General features: G+C 40.3%; 1 protein-coding gene across 10 annotated transcripts in view; it reads left to right on the top strand.

Moving 5' to 3' along the window:
* The window catches only part of PLEKHA7 (pleckstrin homology domain containing A7), a 160,307-nt gene extending 145,886 nt beyond the window's left edge, over positions 1-14,421 (top strand). For 9 of the 10 annotated variants that reach the window (XM_056353195.1, XM_056353193.1, XM_056353192.1 and 6 more), the window contains 7 exons: positions 243-322; positions 704-904; positions 4,008-4,160; positions 6,711-6,844; positions 7,695-7,837; positions 10,977-11,085; positions 12,842-14,421. In XM_056353195.1, the coding sequence (XP_056209170.1) occupies positions 243-322; positions 704-904; positions 4,008-4,160; positions 6,711-6,844; positions 7,695-7,837; positions 10,977-11,074 (809 nt within the window). In that variant the 3' untranslated portion in view covers positions 11,075-11,085; positions 12,842-14,421. The remainder of the gene's footprint in view (positions 1-242; positions 323-703; positions 905-4,007; positions 4,161-6,710; positions 6,845-7,694; positions 7,838-10,976; positions 11,086-12,841) is intronic. The other variant, XM_056353194.1, reaches the window with a different exon arrangement.
* The last annotated feature ends 8,494 nt before the right edge of the window (positions 14,422-22,915 follow it).

Here is a 22,915-nt window from a genome sequence, read left to right as displayed (position 1 = left end):
AACGTGAGCTTCTAAATTATTGTAGATCTTTCTGAATTTTGATTAGTAGTGACCTGAAACACATTACCTTTGGCTGAAATGAAATTTCATGCCTCTCGTGATCTTTTGCAAAATGTGAAACATGAGCTAAAATAGTAATAAGAACATCACAGAAAAAGCCTGGTAATTTAAAAAATATCTGACACTTATCTTCGTTTTGTCCGTCATTTGATTTTATAGCATTCTCTTTTTTCCTTATGAAGGTTTATCTGGATCAACTTCCAGATTGCACCAATCATCTGCCATTTCATCATTTGCAACACTTCGAAGGGATAGGTCCAAGGTAAGTTTTAAATGAACATCTGAAGGGAAAGATCTGAACTGTCCAAAATAGTGAAGCACAGAATATATTTTGCATAGCAGTAGCATGGGAGGGGACCCATACCTGTGATCTAATAAAATCTTCGATGTTGCACATTCTTAAATGAATCAGCAAGCAGACAGACAACTCGCTGCATTTGAAACAGATTTATAAAACCAGGTTTAGAACCAAAAATCAGCACTACTAATAGAAAATACAGAGTTGAAATACGGAAATTAATGCAGAAATAACGGAACAAAATCATGTTAATTTAGCAATAAAGTAGGAGAAAGAGTTAATTGTTTGTATACTTATAGAGTATTAATTGCAACGTGTGTTTTGTGTGCTTTGTGACTTCTGCAGGAGAGACCAAAGAGTGCCTTGGAACGTTTATACTCTGGAGACCACCAAAGAGGCAAGATGAGTGCGGAGGAACAACTAGAAAGAATGAAGCGACACCAGAAGGCGTTAGTTCGTGAACGCAAGAGGACTCTTAGCCAAGGAGAAAGGCAGTCTGTTTCATCTCGGTCTTTCATCAGGCCCATTTCTGCAGACATAGGCTCAGTATGTTAGATATGCCTTAAAAGGACTAAACTACAAATATCTTGGGAGATTTTTTTTTTTTTTCCTAGCAAGCACTTTCACTTGAGTGTGTGTGATTCTTCTAGGCTAATTAAATTAGCGTTATACAGCATAAAATGAGCTCAGAGAGTGTGAGTAACAGGTGATCTTTTTTTTACTAGTAGTTACAGTATATGTAGCAAGTTCAGCAGGTAAGTTGGTCAGAGGTTAGTGTGCTGAGTGGAGATGTGAGTATATTGGAGTGATTTCGGAGACGTGATCGTTTTTTATTGGAATTGTATTTAGAAAGTGTGAGAAGCTTGTACAGTTTTAAAACTGCTTTATAATGGAATGGGCCTTTTAGAATGTTCTTACTCACCATGGATATTTTTCTTTTTAATTCATAAATTAGGCTGCAAGATAGTCGTGGGAATGTCAGACAAAAGGTGGTGTCTGTGTAAAGAGATGAGAAATGGATAATCAGTTTTAAAATCTAATCATGCTGATCAGAAATTTATGTAAGAGCTAATGTATTTTAATTGATACAAATTCTTCTTTAAAGCTGAAAATGTAGAATATTCTAATAAGGCTCAGATTTAAGCTGCTGAAGAAAAGGATTTTCGTTGTGTTCTGAGATTAAATGCTGTACAGACAATAAGTTTGTAATGATTCATTTTGGATACTAACCAAAGCAATTCTAATTGGTGAAGTTACCCAGTCGCTCACTTGGTGCTAAACCAAGATTGTACTGTAATTGCACTTATGCTGTGGTCTTTTAATTTATTTTTTATTTGGTCCACTAGAGCTTTAGAATGATCACTTTGTTTTACCTAATTCATTGCACAAGATCTCTTGCTTTTAGATTTGTCACTCATTGTACCTAATGCCTCTTTATTTTTGTTTGCTTGGTTTTAATTTGCGGAATTTTGTAGTTATTTTAAAATTTCTAACTGGACTACTCAATTTTTACCAGGCTTAATTGCATTTAGTACATGTGTGTCAATTGCTAGCATTAAAAAAACCCTATAATACTCAGCCTTTCATTCCCACTGTTCAGTAGCACTAATTTACAGCCAGTTATTTATATTTACTTTCCCAGTAAATACGAGTGCACTACTTGGAGACATTCATCTGTTTTGTCTTCTGTTTTGCAATCACAAATTTATTACAGATAGTGCATAAGATTTGGTAACTGTAGAACTATAGTATCACTGGGGTTTTTTCATATTTTAATTAAAGTACATGTGAGCTTTTTATGTTTCCTGACTCACGCAACGTACACAAGCTGAATTAAGCATTTTCATAACACTCTTTATTAACATCTGTGGCAAACACGTTATCTATAAATTTGTGTGCCATCTTGGTCTTTTTCTTGCTGTAAAGAATTAAAATAGAATCTTTCAGCCCTAGCAGTGTTTTATAGAGGTCATCTCTTGTACCTACAGGGCTTCAATACGCAAAAAGCATGTTTGATAGCACAATTACTTACAGCATTACGATTATTTAGCAGCCAAAATGGCAAACAGTTACATGTATAGTTGAAGTGCTGCTCAGTATGTAACATCTGCTTTAAACATACATTGTATGTGTAACTCTAATTTTTAATCGGTCAGCTCTCAAGTGTAGTATGACATTTTAAATATTGATCATAGTACATGAATTCATTTGTTATATACAATGCCTTTTTAATGTAAAAGTCGCAACATCAAAGCCAATAAAAATACTGCTTCGTAAGAACGGTTTGATGTATTTCTTACCTATACATAATAACTTGAAAATGATACTGTGGCTTTAAAATATACTATGTCAATCAGGCCTGGTTCGAATATGAGTAGAATTGAGTTTGGAGTACTCGTATGAGAAAACATTTTTTTTCTCTTTTGAATTCTGTAAGGAAACATCTTGATTTTTTGAGATATTTGTTAGCCTTTTAGCTATTTAACTTTTTTAACATACATGGAAGATATGTATCTTCTGAGTGAATATGGAGAGCTTGTGCATGAATAGGTTTCAATTAGATTGATCAATGCAAGTAATATAATGAGGTCTAAGGGCTTCACAGGGAGTTCAAACTTCAACTAAAACAAGCCAAAGATTTGTTACAGAAAGACTGGAGATATTTTTAAGAAACATATAATGGTGTGTTCTCCTATTGATACTCTCAAATGCTTGAGATCTTGTTGTTGTCGTTGTTGTTCTTTTTGTCCCTTCTCTTCCTCACTTCTTTTAGTATCATGTTTGAACTCTGTATGGGAAAGTTGCCGAGATCTGCTGGATGAAATGATGCTGCAACTGAACTTAATTTTTTAAACAAAAAAGTGTTGGTAGTGTATGTGCAGCTAAACTGTGTGTAGTTGTGAAGGTGCTGCTATGCAATGATTTGGGAACTCTAAATTCAATAGGTTTTGAATTTATTATTGCTAAATGTTTACCTTGTAAAGATAATGTGTGAGGTTCTTGATTTTCCTAGGTAGCTAGATACTGCTTTTAATAAAGTCAGAAGAACTTAGATGTTACTAAATTATTATTTTTGAATTCAGGACAAGTTAATGCTAGCTCATGCTAGTGCCTAAATTATTATCAGCTTTCAATTAGATAAAATTAAATGTAAATGAAAATGTGGTATTATTCTAGAAAGATACAAAAAAATTTCAGGTTGCAGTGCTCAACCTGCCATGTAAATAGCCTTTCTGCGTAGCGATGCAAAATCACAGCACACTGCCTGGTTGGAATGCCTGGGAGTAGGCTCTTAGTCTGTAGACTCACCTGTGTTGACGTCTTCCAAAGATATTTGTGTGTAGCTAGTTCCCTTTTAATCAGCATATGTGAAATAGTGATGAAAACATTTCTTAAAATGTAATACTACTGAATGTCACCGGTAAAACTGAACACTCCTCCAAAATCCCTGCAGCACAGCTAAAGGCCAAATCTCCCAACCACATGTTCCAAGAAACCCAGTTGTATTTTCTTTTTCTTGTCAGTCGGGGGGTGTGCTCTCTGAATTCTTTCAGCAATATAGCATTTGCAGCAGTAGTAATGTACATTGCTCAGTGATGAATTTGGCACTATGGTTGAACGCTGTTAATTGTTTTGTATCTATTACCAGTGGAAACGAGAGCAAGAATTTGATTTGCAGTTACTTGAGAGGGCAATTCGTGGAGAAGACAAGGATGAAAACGAATGGTTAAAAGTTCAGCCAGTGCCAGTGACAGAGACAGACCTGGAGCCGCAAGACTATGATTTAGATATCAGCAGAGAGGTAACGCTCACAATTTTTTGCCTCCTGTTCTGTGCCCCAAAATGTTTAACCTTCCTGAGTTTTAGGTAGTGAATTCTCACCTTTTCTTTCAAAAGTTAGCTGGAGTTTGAATGGAAAGGAGCCTTTGGGTATTGAAAATGTATGGCCTGGCACTTAGAATCTCTCTGAGGTTGGGGTTCGTATTGTGTTTTAGCGGAGAGAAGAAACTGGAAGGTTGGCTCTACTGTTTGAAATACGTATCTTGGGCGTTGTAAAGGAAAAAACGATTAAGTTAAGGAATGTTACATAAATGGGAGAAAACAATGAGAAGACAATGTCAATAATATTTGAAAATGAGAAATGGCAATGAAGGAAAAGCAAGTTTCCCAGAGCTGCCTTACTTTGAATTTTGACTGGCAACACATAGTAGAGAAGAGGGAGCGGGGCTTTATTCTGGTTAGAACAGAAAGCCACCTTTCTGCCAGCTTTTCAGAGGACTGGGTTGGCGTGCTGGGCGCCAGGTCTCCTCGCGGCTCCGGTAGCCAGGTGCGGTATTTGAAATGCGGTTGAGCCATCTGGTGGGAAAGGAAGAATATAGCAAGTGGCAGGATTTTGGTCGGGGCTCCACATTGTGTAAAATGCCGTAGTAGACGACAAATCAGTAAAATTATTAATGATCATCAGACTAGTAAGAACATCTACCCTTCTGAAAGCTGTTGGCAATGTGTCATTTTACGGGGAGAGGTATTTGTACGCAGCTGAATCTGTGAGCCCCTCTCTGCTGATCTCTGTGAATGGATGTATTATTTTCAATGGAAAATACAATGCTCCTGTAAACTCCAGAAACACTTTCAGTTCAGCTTTGTATATTTTTGATGGAAAATGCAACGCTCCTGTAAACTCCGGAATCAAAAAATACTTCCATTGGGTTGCCTTTCCTTGTTGCGCTCTGCTATTGAATTTTTCTCCTGGAGGGCTCCACGGCCTTTGTACATCCAAATTAGCACCTTAAACCTTGGAGAAGGAAACGTTTCTGCTTGTAGGAATTTGTGTCCTACTCCAGAGTACCTGAGGCAGGTCTGAAGCTTGGAGAGTAAAGCTGCTCTCTCAAGTTACCCAGGCTGTCCTCCTCCACCGAGGTACCCCTCCCCTCCACCTGGCAGGCCCTCCTGTGCCTCAGGAGGGGATGTACTCACTTGTGTCTTTAGGGCCAATACACTGTCCGTTCACATGATAACGTTCCAGACTAACAGACTCCCTTATTCAGGATGAGCTGATCCAGGGTAGTTATAGTATGGAGGTAGATAGCTAAATCAAATCATCATAATAATATATAGCTATGGAGTTCTGGAGAAGGGTTGGATTCGAAAGTAAGGAAGTGTAGTGCAAAATGAGGATTTTATAGGAAGCATTGGCCTTGGGTTTGCTGAGAAGGAAGTATAAAAGTTGGAGGTTGTGACAGTAATGTGGTTATGAGTGTATGACTGTATTCTGTACTTTGGGTTTGTTCTGCGTGTTCCTGAGCCTGTTCACTGGGGGTTAGGTCAGGCCGCTTTACATATGCTGCTGAATTAGTGTGAACTAAGGTCAGTGGTGAAAAAATGAGGATTATTTTTATCTAAAACTTTGAAAACTCATCACGTCGTGAGTTTCTTAATGGAAATCCAGAGGGAGAAGAAAAAGTAGTTCCCCTTATTTTTATTTTTTCACACATCCTGTATTTCTGCTTTTCAGAAGCAGTTTGTTCTGTATAATAAGCATTGGTTTTCAAAGGCTAGGTGTAAACTGAATTTTCAGTGGATGCTTTATATCTCTTAATGCGAAGTAAAAATTTCCCACAGAGAACCTGATTCTAACAAAAACTTGTTACTAGCTTTCGTACAATCATATTAAATGTTTCATCTATAGAATTGTGCGTATGCAATGTGTTGTTACAGTTGCACAACATTAGTGTGTTTCTGGGTCAGTTCCCTAGACAACTTTTGTACACCTGGGATTTCAGATTTTGTAGTTGAAGAATTTCCTAAGATGATGATAAACTGCTGGGGGGGTGGGGGTGTTGTTGTTTTTTTTTTTTTTTCCCCCGCCCTCTCCACTGCTCACAGAAGATTAGGCAGTCCTAAAAGAATGATACCTTAGATTAAAACTTCAGGTGCTATTTCCTTTCTGCTGTAGGAAGTCTTTGCTGGTGTGACATAAATATCATGACATTAAAATCTCAGGTTGTTGAGTCAGTCGTATGGTGATTGCTTCTTTCTACTCTAACAGCTTTAGTCAGTGTTCTACTTGGGGCTCTAAGCCTGAGCTTAAAAACGGTTCCCTGTTGATTCTGATTTCTCTTGTCATCCCCTTTAATATTTGTTCGATTTCCTAAAGTAAAGTGAACCAGAGAGAAAAGACACAGTTAAAAGCACATCAGCTCATATCCAGAGGGAAGGTTTAGCATCAGGTACATGTACCAACTGTGAAAACCCATGCTTTACTCTTTTCACTGTGTTGTCCCATTGAGGAGAATTTGTCTAAATATACTTTTATGCCTGTTATTAAAAACTTGATGCTTGCTTTCCACAGTTGTCAAAACCTGAGAAGGTTGCAATTCCGGAGCGCTATGTTGAACTGGAGCCAGAAGAACCTCTTTCTACAGAAGAACTGGCAGCAAGGCAACGTAAAGCAGAAAAGATAAAGAATATTCTTACTAAATCAAGGTCAGGGTTTGGTTGGTTTGGGATTTTTTTTTTCCAAATCTCATATATGGGCTGGTGTTAAACATCAGGAGCTAACTTCATACAACATTCTAATCCCTGTCAAATCATCTAAGTGTAACTTGTGACTTTTAGAAGATGCACACAGAATTCATGTCATAGACTTAAAGCTCCTTTTTAAAACAGGGTAGAAGAGATAATAACAGATTTTGTACATGTAGATTTTCTTGTTCAGAACATCCTAAAATAGTAGTGAGTCCTTACCAAGCAACTAGTAGATGACAGTGGGGAAGGAAACGCGCAGATCTGGCCAAAAGCAGAAGAAAAGTCAGCGGTGAGAGCAAGTTCCTGTTGTCTCCAGAGAACTGTAGTTCTGAAAGAACACTTTGGCTACTTCCAGCTAATGCAGAGTCAGCTGAAACATTCCGTTTCAAGAATTTGATTGCCTCGGGTACCTGCTCTCTCTTTGGAAGACAATTAAAGGGGCTGTGCCTGAGGACCACCAGGTTATATGCCTTTACCTCTGGGCACTAACAAGAAATTTTATTAACAACTTCAAACAAATAGCATTTTTGGTAGTGCTTTCGTTTAAACAGTGGATTTACAACACGGGAATTTTAGATGTACTTAAGGCTGTGCACAGATGGTGACTGGATGTGTAATGGCTTCATCTTTGTATGCTGGAGTCCTTTGCATACAATATCTAACGCTAATTTAAAGAACCTCAGCACAGCACGGAGCTTGATAGATGAGATCTGAAAACTGCTGTATGAATTCAAGCTTGTTCTCATCTGCGTGGTGGATTCTGCTTTATGTTTGCAAATGCTAATGTTGTTTTGCACTTTCCCACTAGTATGCACAATCTACAGCCGTCTGTTGCTCAGGCCAAGCACCGCTCGGTTGATTTAGATTCACAGCTGCAAGAGCAGGAGCGCATCATTACCATATCATACGCTTTGGCTTCTGAAGCCTCTCAGAGGAGCAAGGAGGTAGCAGGTAATACGTAGTTATTTATAAAATAACAGCTGTTTCTCACCAGCTTCGAAAGTTGTGTGGGGTTGTTGCTGAACTCCTGGCATGAGAGAGTTTTAGTCATTCGTATTCAAAATAGTGAGAAGTGCGTACAGATAACAAATTTAGAGGCCCTCAAGATTTACGTTGAGGATTTGGCCTCTGATGGCCAGGGTAAAGGGGTTGAAATAGTATAATCAGAAAGTTCAGAGCTTGGAAACTTGCTAATACTAATAGTATTAAGTATTCAGTACTAATAGTACTAAAAAAAATCAATATTTTCAATGAATTCCCTATGGTTATATTAAATGATGGATATCTGTAATAATTTTTTTAAGATAAGTTGATCTGTGACTTAGAAAAATCAAGACAGAGGGATTTTTAATTATATTTTTTTCAACAGAAGGATTCCGAGGTCCAGTGATTGAGATTAGAGTACAATCACTTGCAGCCTCGGCTGTATGACAACGGGCTGAAAAAGGCATTGTGAAATGGGTATGGGCATGTTTCTGTCTGCTGGCCGAGATTAGAGGTCAGAGCAAGGCAGCCGTGCATGAATTCTGCTTGATGCCTGGAAACGAATAGATCCTTTGCAATATGTTACTAAAAGTGATAATTTCACTGTCGATTGCTTTGTAGTTGAAATCAGAAATGTTAGACAGATTTGTATCGCAGGGTAATACAGGCAGCAGCTATTCTAGCAAGTGTCTGACTGGCCATTTATAACTGGCACCGCTCACTGTTCCAGTGGAGAATGGAAATAATGGGAACTTCAACGATGATGGAGAAAAAATACGCACATTTATCATCTGAAGGTGTCAGTTTAAACTTATGGCACTTGCCACAGAAGCCCTTAAGACCTTCTCATTAAAGACAGATTATTCCGATATCCAGATGCGTAACGTGAATCTGTAGTAACAGACCGTTGATTGAAGGTGGCTGCGTACTGGGGGATGCAGCGGCAGCGAAACCCGAGGAGAATGTGATTTTGAGGGGATGCAATACATTTTCAAGATAAGAATCTTTAGACTTCAGTGAGGTTCTGTGGGTAATTTAACTGACTGAAAGGGATAAAACGATTCACTGAGGAGGCTAGACATTATAAAAACCAAAACAACAAAAAAAGCCCAGAATTGTAAAAGCTTGGGAGCATTTCAGGAGTAAACTTTTGGACCTTCAGACATCTGTGTGCCAAAGTGGCATCTCTGCAGACAGTCTGATCCCAGGTCCGGGAACCAGGTCCTTGTGACAGGCACTCACGCGCTTTGGCTGTGGACTGGGACTTTGTGTTTCACGAGGCGCGAGCCAGTGCAGCATTTTGCCACCTGAGTTGTAGCTTATTCTGGGAAAAGGCAGCACCAAAGCTAAGATCAACCAAGGTAAATGCAGCCCGTACTTGAAATTGTTTCTCTGCGTGAGTACAAGAGCAGAGTGACCATACTGAGCGGTCTTCATGTTGTGTAGCGAATGTTGTAGCTATGTCTTCATTACTACATATTTTTTTAAAAAAATAAATGTATTAGAATTATTTTCAAAGTGTGATCACCACATATGTTTAGATGTACGTAACCACAGGAATTCTAATTCTTTAGTTTTCCCCAAAGAGGGAATTAGAATGTGCATCAGCACTGAAACATTTAAATGCTGCTTGAAAAAATTTGCACTCAGTTGCAAGATGATTCTGAATTTAATTTTCTTTGTGAAGTTTAGCAGCTAGCTCTTTTGTCTTTCAGTCACTTTAAAAAACCCTAACATAGTAGCCAAGGACTTGATTCTTTAAGGAAGCTCAAGACTTTATGTCTGTGCACACAAACAAGTGTTCCTTGCCACACTTTTGTATCTATCTCAAACACTCATTTCTTGTGACACGTCTTGCTTTGATTTCAACCATTGCTTCTTTAAAAACAAACACTTTTCATGGAATTCTAAAAAAAGCCAAATATACAAACCATTAAAAGAGTTCAGGGTTTTTTATTTGCAGCCTATTTTCTGATGATCTTAAGTGATTAAAAAGAAAAGCATTTGATGCTTTGTACAGCTGATTGTACATTCTCCTTTATTCTAATTTTACAGATTCCTTTTCATTCTTATCCTTGTAGTTTGATTTTTAAAGTATGGGTTATCATTTGCTTCTTGTTGATGAAGCAGACCATATCTGAAAATCCAAAACTAAATATCTAGATATTTTTTTTACCAAGATTTTCTTATGAAAAAGACTGAGGAGCTTAATTTTTCCTATTTTTCAGGGGAAAGCAGTTAAGATAATACGAGTATGTTAAAATAAATTGTACATTTATCTAATCCTTTTAAAGCAGCATTTAGAATTTCTCTGTTTCTTGTAAGAAATCAACCTTCTAAATGAAAATCCTGTCAAGAATCTGGAATATTAAAGTCAAACACAGGAGTATTAAGAAGTCATCTCCTAAATTGTGTGTTTTGGAATTAGGTCTGCCTTTGGCCCTGCAAAACATAAAAGTGGAATTTAAGACTGCGTTTCAACCCTTTCCAGTTTATGGTTATTTTCTTCTAATACTATATCACTAGTCTGGTTTATAAACAGGGATAATTTTAATCGTTGTATTCTTTATCCCAAAGTTTTAAGCTGAGACCTGACAATATATTTATGCTATCATGCACTGTAGTAAGCAAAATGTTAATATGCATACGTAAATTTTTTTGGTGATTTTTCTATATATTTTGTTCCTGCTCATTGGCATATAACAGGAAATGCTGAAAACTTACACAGCCTCAGTGAAATCTTGAAATCAAATTCACAAATACAGGTGCTGTTCCAGAACTCAGTTTTAAAAGCAGGGCTGGATTAGAGTATATTAGTGTCGTGTGCCTTTGAATATCCCAGTGAAACTTCATCTTAAAATATTGTCCGTATTTTCATCCAACCAGGAATGTTTATTTGCATAACTTATGCAACTAATAGAAAGAAAAAAAAGGCAGGTAGAAATGTTGTTGTTTTAAAATAATGTTCCGTGTAACTAAGATAGTGTAACACCTCATTGCGTTACTAATCAGGTTTCCTATTTGTGTGGTAGCAAATTAAGGTCACTCCGTTTATAATATGAATGTTTGATTGTGCAGCCTAATTCCTGTATGTGATCCCTTCTAGCTCAGCAGTTGACCTATCCATCTAAAGCACCCTCACCTTCTGTACCACAGCCACCTCACTCCCCCTTAAGCAATGGATTTCACTACACATTTGTTTAAACACCTTAAAAGTAAGAACTAACGGCTCTCGGCATGTCTGGTTTGCCATTGTACCTTTGCTGTGGCTTGCTGAATATTAACATTTTTACTAAACCTACCTTAGAACAAAATGAGGGCATGCATCTATTTTTCAGAAACCTTTTATTCTTGCCAGCGCTGCTTCTAATGAGCTAACGTGGGCTAATAAAGTCTTCAAATGACTGCTGTCACTCAGCAGATGAGATGCTTCCGTTATCTTACTGTGGTGAAGGACGGAGACATCTGTACTCCTGGTAGCGTGGGGCCAGATTTTCAGCAGGGGCTTGTACTCCGGTGGCGAGCGTTGGGTACTCTGTGGCTACCGTGGGGGTGCCCAGGTGATTTTTGCCTGCACGTGGCATATGCAGTTGCTGCTCAAGAGAATCCAAAGCGCAAAGCTGTATAAGCAGGGGGATCCTTTATGGGCTGGTATCTCTACACCTGAGCTCACATCGGAGTCTTGCCTGAGGTGAGCTGAAAATTTGGCCCTTTATAACTAATTCTGCGGTGTTGTGTTTGGCTTTTTTATGCCTTTGATGTGTTTTTCATTGAATTGTCTTAACAGAAGTCTTGATTTTTGTTTCAGATTAGGTCATTTTGCCATTTCAAGTATTAAAATTGTGATAATTTCATTGTCCTTATTAAGGAATGTGTATCATCTCTTCCCAGTAGTATTTTCAGAGTTTCTCGATTTGAAATAGGAAAACCTGAAAATGTTATGATACTTGACTGCTAAGTGTGCCTCTAGTTAAGACACTGGCCATGTATCAGTATTCATAGTATCCTTTGGAATTACTGTCACCTTTCTGATTTCCTTTGGTCTAATTTTATTGCCTGATGTTGGACAAAAAAATAAAGCAGAGATGAAGTAGTAAAGAGGGTTGATTGAGTGACTAACTTAAGTAGTGTTAATCTTTAGACACCTTTGTTTTACTTGTCAAATGTAAATACCTGTGTCAATTTGACCGGAGTTAAATACCTGTGCAAAAAAAATAAAATTCGAAATAAAAATGAGCACATACCAAAAGGCCCAAACAGGCAGTGACCTGCCTTCTATAAGGCCTGGGAAAAATGACAGATTTACATCAAGAGAGGGGTATAGACATTAGGAGCTTCTACAGAGCTTGATGGAAATAGCTGTTTGCTCTTCTGGTTCAGTTTGTCTTTCTGAGAACCAGATTCTCCCATCTTGGCTGTGTCTGAGTAACACTCGTGTCTACTGCCACATCCAGGGATATGCTAGTTGAGGGGCACTGTCACGTGAGGTCTTCGCACGCGGACAGGGTACCCACGCGTGGCCTCAGGCACGTGGAGAAGTCACCGTACAATCCCAGGGAGTTAGACTTGAGCGGGGAGCTTGGACCAGGTGACCTTCAGAGGTCCCTTCCCACCCCAGCCATTCTCTGATTTCAGACTGACTTAAAACCACATGTCACGTGTCTATATTTATATACATACACGTGTACGTATAGATACATAATTACAAATATCTTAAAAAAACCCCCTAAGTTTTCTTCAGGAAAGTCATCCAGAAAATAATTGCAATAACCAGCAACATGCAGGAAACGCAGGAGTTTGAGCATCGCTGGCATCGTGAGCTAACTGTTGGCTTCGTGTGTCTGTATGAATTGTTCTGTCAAACCGCAGAAGGATTTAATAAAAAAAATGTTTGCTGAAAGTGCTTGCTGCTTAGCGTTGGTGTACTCACTTCAGTATTTAACCGTGGGTTTTTTTTTTGCTTTACGCTAGCCAAAGCAGTGAGTGAACACTGACGTAAGCCTCAAAGCAAATCCCACCTAGTGATGCGGCGTGGAAGAGAGAAGATTCCCTACCAGCTTGCTGTGAAGATCCTCATCAGCTGATGACCTGTTCTTCTGGAAACACATTTGGGGAGCAATAGGGGGACTGTCTGTGAAAACAAAGAGAATTGCAAATCATTTTATTTTGACTTCAGTTTTAGTTCATACTTTTTATATGGATAAATGGCACTTTTAATAAACTCTGTAAGATACTGACAATGTATTTTTAGAACAATGTATTTTAGAATTTTTTTTACATCAAGGGCTGAATTCATTTTAAGAGAGACTACTTGCATAGATGTTAAAAGATTCTCTAACGTCCCCCTCAGGCTCAGATGCACAATGTAAAGTTTCATGAAAAAAACCTAAATTTCAACAGACCTAGAAGCACGTTCTTAGGGTATAGGTAGAGCTAACACAAGTGGGAGGTTTGCTGAAAAGGGTGGTTTGGATTGAATATTTTTGTAGAGTTAATCGCCCACCCTTTGGCCCATTAAATAATACATTGCAAGAACTTTTAGCTTGAATTTCTAAATATCAGTAACCATTATGTAGCTGACATTTCCCACAAAAGCCATAATGAAAGCCAGGTTTAACTCTCATTTATTTTTTTGATCCCATACGATAACTCGCTGGTACCAATCCACAGTACGCTAGGTTGCTCTTGTCCGTAGTGCCGTCCCCTCAGTAACAAACAGCTAACAAATTTTTTTTTTTTTTGAAGTTGATGTGAAAGAAGAAAACTTGCAATTAAAATATGTGAAGTAAGCAATAAAAAAATATAATAGGATATGTCATTTTACCAGTAAATATGTCGTTTTCTTTTGATTTTTGTTTTCTCAATAAACATTACAATATGATGTATTGACTAGTATTTATCCTGTAAACAGCAAAACTAATGTAATGTGGCACCTGCTAATTTCATATGAATGTTCACCTGGTGCTTAACTTTGCCAAAATTTGAAATTCAGTGTTTTATTTCAGTATAGGGCAAAGGGTGAGGTAGTCACATAAGGAGAAAATAAGTTTAAATGAATTGCTGCAACTGCTTTACTTGAAAAAAAACCAACACAACCAACAAACCTGTGTATGCATTGAATGCAAGGCACGCAAAAAATTCCCAATATTCTGTAATTATTAGTTGAGTTCAGCTCTGGATGAGAAATGACAGAAATACTTCTGCAGTATTTTGTGAAACCACTAACTTGTTTATTTGGTGTATTCAAGTAATAGCTACAAACCCCTTGAAACTGATTGACCTTCAAGTTTCAGACTTTAAGACAAATCATATTATATTAACACTATACTCAGAAATATTCTTACAAGTATATATTTAGCTAATGCAATCTGTTTTACCTCAATACTGCCAGTATCAACTTCAAAACCTTTTGCCAAAATAATGATTTATTTTTGCCTTTATAAAAAGTTTTGAAAGCATAAATGAATATTTTGCAAGAAAGCATTAATTTAAATAAAATGTAACAGTTTCGAAGATGATATATGTACAGATTAAAATATTAACATAACTGACTCCTCTTGCCTCTGTCTTGCCTGCTCTCTTCCCGGTGTCCGGGTAGTTGAAAATCCAGAGTCATTTGTGCTGTTGCCACGTTTTGTTCTCCTTTGGTTCAAATCCCACTGAAGGCTCCCCAGTTTTGCACTGATTTCACTGGGGGTTGGATCAGTTTCCCCTTACACCAAAGCTTTTTTTTAACTATTTTTAGAAATGTTCCTTATCCTTTGATTAAATCTGTCTGTATTCTTGAATAGAGAGATTTTTCAGGGTTGTGTCCTAACTGTGACTACGCTACCGTCCTCTCAATCTCTAGATGTGTATGTTTGTCTGACACCACCGTAGCCCTTTAGTTTCTGGTGAAATAAAGTCAATTTAAAACCAAACGAAAACAAACCCTGGAGGCATCCCAGTTGAGCGGAGCAGTGACCAGAGGGCTGGCAGGCAGGTGGCCCAGCAGGGCTTGGTACCAGCTCCCTGTAACAGCTCCCTCGGCTGGCGTCACTTTGATGGAGACCGGTGGGAATGTTTAGTTCTTCTGAAACTTAATCTCTAGAACCAATAAAGAAGCTGTTGGGAGTATTTCTGTGGCTTAGCGCTGCCTCGGCGGACGCGAGGGCGAGTGTTTGAGGCTGTGAGTGCTTGACCTTTAGGTGCACACGGCAGAAATTCAGAGCCGAGCTGCTTACGACTGCTTGTCCCCTACCTCGGGCACACAGAGGAGCCTTTCCCCGCCTGCTTTGGGGTTCGGTGAAGCTGCATTCTTGCTACAGCAGCTTGGTTACGTGGCAGGGGAGAGCATGGCTGTAACTGGGGGGCGAAGAGCGCACTAGTGGGATCGCAGCCTATGGGATCCTGGGCGGCCGTGGCCGATTGACGCCACGTGTGGGGTTTTGGGGGTTTTTTTGCCCTAAAGAGTTGTATCATTCATGTCTTTTGGGAAGACAAAAGCAGTCTTCCCAAACTATTTTGGTCTGTGTCAATAGTTAATTATCAAGGTAATGTTTCTTTCAGAACTTTTTATTGAAGATGTGAAATGGTGTTCTTCAGCAACCATCTTTTTTGCAGAGATGGGTATAGTCTGTAAATAATTAGGGCTAATTTTCATATGCATACGGTGTTCAATTTGGGCCAGTTTCCTTTTTCAGTTCTGTTTCTTTTAATCAAAATGCTCCTTTGTAGGTGTTACACATTATTTAATATTAAGATTAGAAAAAAATTATGTCTACTTGCAGATCAGCATCGTTTTGGTCAGAAAGATATTTTTTTTTCCCCACTGCCTATTAAGCAGCATAAGTGTTTGAGACTATTTGTAATTTTAAAAACAGAAACTCATTATAAAGCAGTATTAGTTCTTCTTGTGAAGGCGCTGTTTTCTATTTAGTGTTTTATAACATTATACCAAAGAAAGATAATGCAGACTGACTTTGCTTCCCATATACGGCTCTTCAGTTTCTTCAACTAAAGGTATTAAAATTTTATTGCATAGCTGAATTTATAAAACTACAGCCTGATACTAGTAAGTAGCACTGCTTTTGCCTTTCTGAACTGGTGTAACACCCCACTTCCCCTATTTTTCAGTACTGGTATTCCGCATTCAGGTGTGTTGCGGGGCTGCTAGGAACGCCCGTGGAGCTCCAGCGCTGCTCGGTGCGTCTGTAGGAGGCTGTTCCCATTGGAAGGACAGGACAAGCAGCAGCAGTTCCAGGCATCCAGGCTGGTTTGGAACAGCTGGGGAAAAAAAAACCCTAGGTGGAAAGGTTTTTCAGGAAATAATTGTTTTAAAAGATTCTATTCTGGAAAGTTGCTTTTGTGTGGAACTAAAAGCTACCACAAGATGCTGCTGCGCCTGCGTGGTGCTATTCCAAACCAGGCGGTAAAGGTCCGGCAGTGGCCTTTTGGGGGAGGGGCTGGGGGCTGGAGGGGGCAGAGAGCTCCCAGCACGGTCTGGGGTTGTTCACACTGGTATTTTTCCACCTGCACCGTTTACTCATCTGATTTGCAGATCTTCAAATACATGTGTATGTATTTTATATCAGCATCTCTTCCCCTCTGTGAAACCACATCCTTCCCGTGTGCCTCAGCAATTAACTTCTGGCTGTTACGTGAAGGAAGGACCAGATTTACTTTGTGTCAAACCTTAGAAGATACAGAAGGCACGATGCGATGTTACCGCTCTGATTTATGCCTGTCTTCAGGTATTTTAAAGTGTTTGCTTGGGCTGTGCGCGTGTCTGTGTCTTGCGTAGTTATAAAAAGAACAAAGCCGTGCACAAGAAAAACATGAAAAATTGCTATATTTTCCACCCCTAGTAAACATTCCCATTGGTTATTTGGCTGTATTCAAAAGGCTAAGACTTTTATTGCTCCACGAGCAAAAGCAACCTTTCTTCATAGCGCAGCAGTACAAAGAAAGAGCACAAAAATACACACATCACAGTGCCTGAAATTCTGTTTGAACAACTGTATTGATTGGGTCTGACCCCTTTACATTTTTTTCCATTATTTGAAAAGGTGCATCTAACTGGAGCTGAATTGAACCAACCGAGATGAACTTTCCATGAAAACTTCTGGAGATATTTCTTTAGTTCAAAGCTTTGGAATTTTAAAGAGCATTTTTAATACAAGTCTGTCGTATTCTGTGTAACAACGATACCTGGAATGTTAAACTGCAGGTAAACCCAAGAGGAAGGTAAAATTATAAAGCATACAGTGAAATTACTGGGAGATGGCAGAATAACTTTGAGTGCTAATTATAAAAGTAAATAAGACCAGGAAGTATTGCATACGGTGCATGTTTGTGTACTTGTTATTTACTTGTCAATGCTCCTGGTTGACTTACGGAGAGTGTGAAACTGTTTCCGAAGAAAACACTGGCAGAATTAGATGGCATTTTAGGAGGAGCAGGTATTGGTGAAGTATTTATAAGATATAAGCTTGAAGGACAATGGTGTTTTCTTGTTGCCCACTAGAAGAAGCCTTTTACCAGGATGTATAGCGGAAGCACTAAAGGAAGGAAGAGACTGAGAAAGCAAAGGTGAGTAGTGAGTTTGCAGGAAACCATGGCAGAGATGGTGAGGGTGGGTTATCGTGAGGGCAGCGAGGCACCAGCCCAGGCTGCCCAGAGCAGCTGTGGGTGCCCCATCCCTGGCAGTGCCCCAGGCCAGGCTGGACGGGGCTGGGGGCAACCTGGGCTGGTGGGAGGGGGCCCTGTCTGTGGTGGGGGGGTGGAACTGGGTGACCTTTAAGGTCCCTTTCAACCCAACCCATTCTGTGATTCTCTGTATCTGCAGACAAGACTGGTCAAGAGGCTGAAGGGGAGAGGGGAGAGCGGCCTAGTAGTTTGAAGGGAGAGGTAGTAAAAAGGTTGGAGGAGCTGGAATACATGGACTGGGACTCTTTAACGAAGGGACTCAGCCTACACTGTAGAGGGGAAGGTAAGAAGAAGGAATGGCTCGCAAGTGCGACTGTAAGGCCAGTGTCCTAGCACAAAAAATACCTGGTGAACGGGATAAACCAGAGTAGAGTGTTGCTGGTTGCCGTACGTGAAAGAACTGCTGATGAAGTGGTGTTTTGGTACCAGGACAACAACAACAAGAAGCCACAACTGAGAAAAGCTTTAACGCTGTTTTCCAGTTCATCTCTTGAGACACAGGAAGGTTTTGGAGGTTTTTTTAAACCCTGGCTGATGGCTTACACAAGAGGTAACCCTAATGAAATTAAGTTACTGGTGACATTTAGTTACAGTGAGCAGTGCCACTCTGAGGGAAAAAACTGACATCAGAAAAGCCACTGCTCATTCTATTTGTGTCTTGTATTGTCTGTATTGTTGGCTTTTCTGACTGCTTAGTTCATGCTAAACAGTTCTTTGGTGCTCTGCTGCTTCTGCATTATGCCTTTGAGCATCTTCTTCTCCCAGTATGAAACAGGATTTTGTCTTCTGCCCAACACACTTGTAGTGTGTCTATGTGTCTGTGTTGGGGGGTGTGAATCCGTACACACACACGTACGTGTTGATCCCGTTCTCCTTTGATTTGTTGCGAAGCTGAGGGACCACTGCTGAGATCAGTGCCAGACCTGTCTCAGGTCTCACTTTTCAAGTCCTAACCTGCATGAGATGCTCAGAGGAAAGAGAGAGCAACATCTCATGATGTAGCTGTGTCCCCTGGCTTCCTCAAAGCCTTCGGTATGCCTGAGGACTCCAGTTGTCTTCACTGAATCCACTATAAATGTTACTTGGCAAGTGATATTATATGCAGATTTTTTTCAGGGTCTGGATAGTGGCTCCATCAATTGACTACTGAGTAAATTTGATCTCTTATTTTTTTGTGTCCACAGCATCAACTTCTTATATTAAGAAGCCTTTTACACACACAGACACACAGACGCAGACACACACACACACACACTCTCTCTCACTCACTCACTCACTCACTCACTCGCTCGCGTTTTGGTAAGAGATGTTCTGTTACTGCATCCTTACAAATGGATTGCAATTACCAGATTTTAGTGTCTGTAATGGGAAGAAGGAGGCTTGGCCCCAACCAGTGAAAAACCAAAAGCTTCCCATGTATTTTTTTTAAAGCTTCAGCAATAAATATGAGGGTGAAAAGGAGCCAGTTCAGATTATCAAACCTTCTTGCGTTTTTTTATGTAGCTTGATACATTTGTGATGAGAACACTTACTTACGGTAACGGTTGGAGGGTTTCCCTGCAGGTCAAGGTGGGCAGCTGTGAAAAAGTTCAAGGCAGTTTTGATTTTCTTTATAGAAGCCCCTGTATTGCTTGACTGATGGTACAACCCCCCTCTCCTGACATATGTTACTTTTCATCCTCAACTAGATCTTCCTCAGCTATGGACACCGTAAGTGGTCCTGGATTTGGCTAGATAATAGCACAAACTATTACTGTGATTTCATTCTGCACCTGCATATCAAACCCAAATCAAATTAGATTAAATCACCAAGTATTTTGTTTCTTTAATGCTGTGCAGAAACTAAGGAAACTTTTATCTAGCCATCATGATGCTGTCTGCCTGTGTACTATGCAGATACTTTTCCCAGGAAAAGTGCGGTTGAGGTGGCAGTCTTAAAAGCAAATGAAACCAGCTTCTGCTTTGTCCCATCAGTGAGGGTACCTTGACACACATCCTTTCTTTTAATCCCCTGACGGCTTCCAAGGGACTGATGCAAATCCCTGTGCTGGGCTTTGATGAGGAGATGCAGCACCGCCACTTTTCTGTGTCTCCTGCAGTTTACAGAGGCGGCTTCAGCGCATAATGTGATCCCTGTGCGGGGGCTGTAGCAAATCCACGGAGATTTCCACCAACCGTCCTCTCTGGCATCCCAACAACATGCGTCTTTGATGCGAATTCCCGCCGGGAGCCTTAGAAGGACCTACAGCTTTGAAGCTGGCCTGTAAACTGTGCTGTCAGGGATCCAGTTGTCAGCCCCCTCCTCAGGGAGAAAGGGAGAGCAAACTGCCAAGAGCTGCGTACAGCTACAGGGCAAGCGGCAGATCTGGTGGTCTTGGCCTCGCAGAATTCCTGTGTGGTGGTGAGAATCCCTTTTTGCCTGGCGTAGAAGCATCCTCTCCGGTGGCTCCGGGATGCTGTGGGCAGTGGGGCTGTGCTGGTACCCACCTGGAGGGTCTCCCCACTCCAGGGCTGACGGAAGGGGAGTGGGCACACCGCGGCTTTCCACCCGGCCACGAGGTTTCAGCCCTCTGAAGGTGGTAAAGCACCTGCACGGAGCTTCACATGGGGAAACGCTCGGTGTGGTTTAGAAACAGATGAAGATGTTTACCCAACACGAGGGCTCTTCTGTGGCAGGTCTGACTTTCAGTGGTTGTTTGCTAAGACATGTCGGAGTATGGGCAGACTCGTGACTTCCTATCGGGATGGACATAAGCTGGTCTTTGAGGTGAGGAATTTCAGTGGCCAAATCTGGTTTGAAAAGACAAAATGCAGTTGCCCTCTTTATGATTCAGTGGCTGCTGATGCCTTCTGCTGTCAGCACTGGGAGCTCCTTCTGTACCAACCTGAAAAAGCAAATTTCTTTTTCTTTCTGACTAGAATTAACTGAGACACCAACTCTGATTTTTCTTGTGTCTTCTGTCTCCAGTAAGAGCTGGAACCGTTCTGCCACCATCCATGCTGCTACTGCTGCTGCTATTACACCAGAGGTTGCTAAACCAGACCCCTGAATTAAAACACTTACTGCACAATCTACACTGAACTAAATCAGCCTTTCCTGGTGTATATGGAGAAGCTTCTTAGGCTGCTTCATAGATGGAACTGCAAGTTCTTAGTGTATTTATGAATGTTACACAGAAGCAGGTGTGACTGTAGAACTCCTGTTTTCAGCAGCTAAGTCTTAGGTCAGTGTCGTAAATGAGTTACACTGAAGCTCATCAGATGTTTACAGCATTATGTGTCATACTTTTGGGGAATGGAGGTTGTGATTATTTTTTTTCTGGTCAGAGCTGTTACTAGAATAGTTTAATTATAGTTTATTTTTTATCCCTGTGGGTCTCTCTACTTGTATTGGAAACTGACAGCCAAATCTGCAGTGCAGGAGGCTGTAATGGATCGGGGCAGAGCTGGGTGGTGGAGGCCCCCACGGCGCTCGCTGGGGCAGACCCATGCAGGACCTGACAGCTGATCTGCTGCTCCTGGGGCTTTCCAGGGTGGCTGCATGGCAGAGAAGAGCCTGTGAGTGAGGTTTTACCATGCCCCTCCTTTCAGGCTAGTGGGAAAGCAGCAGGGCGCTGGCAGTGGGTTTTGTCGCCTTCTGAAAGTGTCTGTGCAGGTGCATGCTTGTTGGGCACGGCCAGAGATCGGCGTGCGTGCCGAGATCCGCGTGCGTGCCGACATCTACGTGCGTGCTGAGCAGTGCGGGAGGAAAGGTGGGGAGCAGCACCAGCTGCGGTGCTGGGATGGGGAAGGCAGGGAGGTCAGTGCAGGCGCAGCATTTTTTAGCCTACACCTTGATTTTCTAATTGCGCTCAAGGCAATAGAGGCAGCAGCCGCAGCCGACAAAACTTAACAGTGACATGCGAGTTTGTATAGCCGAGTGTCTGAACAGGAAAAAACCTGCTGTCAGTCTACTAGAAAAGTTAATCAGCTGATCTTTCAGGGAAAGCCTCTCTTCCTAGAGATCGAGCAGTTTTCGTTAAGTCATCATGAGGTTTTCTTTCATCACAACATACAAGCAGCTTTAATTTTTGTCTATGTAGTAAAAGCTTGCAGTACTGGGAAAACAAAAAAATCCATACAAATCAAGTACAAATCACTGACTGTTAGTGGCTGCTGTAACGATGTTCTTAAAGCTGAATGACTGAAAAAATCTGTAACCAATGCAAATATAGTAAAACAGATTAATCAAAATCTACAGGTTTTATTTACAATCATATTACTTTTATTTTTTCTGTAATGCAACTTATTCCAAGTCCTCCCCCAAAAACTGATGCTGCAATGTTTACGTTCAGTAAACCTATACAACGATAGTACACTCTGCTGCTTTCGCGTAAGCCAACTGGCTTGCAAATGTTGTCTGCACATCATAAATGGTATACAGAAATGGAAGGTTCTCCACAAGCATCTGGAGTGCTTCGTGAAACACTGCTGTGGCAGAATGAGAGTGTATTAGAGGTGCAGGTCAGATGCTCTGTTCTCCCACCAAGGAGAGGCAGTCATCTGTCTGATGTGCTAAGAGGAAAGAAAGTCTATCAAGTTCTGGTATTTCGTTAATTACTTGAATACAATAAACTATAAATTTGCAGAGGAATGGACGTGCTCAGTTCTTGCTGGAAGGAGTTACTGGAACTCCTGACTCTTTAAGCGTCTCGACTTCACTTGAGAGGTACAACCTTTTTGTCATCATGGACTTAAGACCTCCAAGTGATACATGTACAGGGAGAAAAGGAAGAAGACTTAACTCTGTATTCTATATTTAAAAAAGCTAAATTATTTGTATATCCTTTTCATTATCAAATTATATTTTCTCTTTCAAAGTAAACTGGTTCCTTCGGGAGGAGTTAGTTTTAATAACAGCTCAGTGTTATAACCAGGAGCCACTAATTCAAAAAAAAATCACTCTTTTCTACTGAAAGGTATAAAGAACTACAGCTTATCCCCCCCAATTATAAAGCTGAAGAAGCAATTAGAGCCTTCTGTTGTCTTAAGCATGTCTAAATCATCTTGTCCCATGCAACTGCTGTCGGACTTCAGATGGATACAGTGATTAATACTGTCACAAAAGTGAGTGACTTCTCCTCTCAGCCCTGTCAACACTAGCACCTACAGACAAAATCATTGTTTAAAGCTCTAGCACATCACAGAATAGTGCTGATACTGGTATTTTACATCTAATGCAACATTCAGTAATTCATATGTAATCTTAACAGTTAAAAATTCAAGACTGGGGTACTAACTAAAGGAACCACTAACATGAAGTTTCTTTATCTGGCATGGAATAAGGGGAGGGATAGTTTAGATGACATTGTAGAGGTT

This window comes from Falco biarmicus, chromosome 10 (assembly GCF_023638135.1).
Source record: "Falco biarmicus isolate bFalBia1 chromosome 10, bFalBia1.pri, whole genome shotgun sequence".
NCBI classification, from domain to species: domain Eukaryota; kingdom Metazoa; phylum Chordata; class Aves; order Falconiformes; family Falconidae; genus Falco; species Falco biarmicus.
The sequence above is the reverse complement of the archived record's forward strand: the minus strand, read 5'-3'. Positions and strand labels throughout refer to the sequence as shown.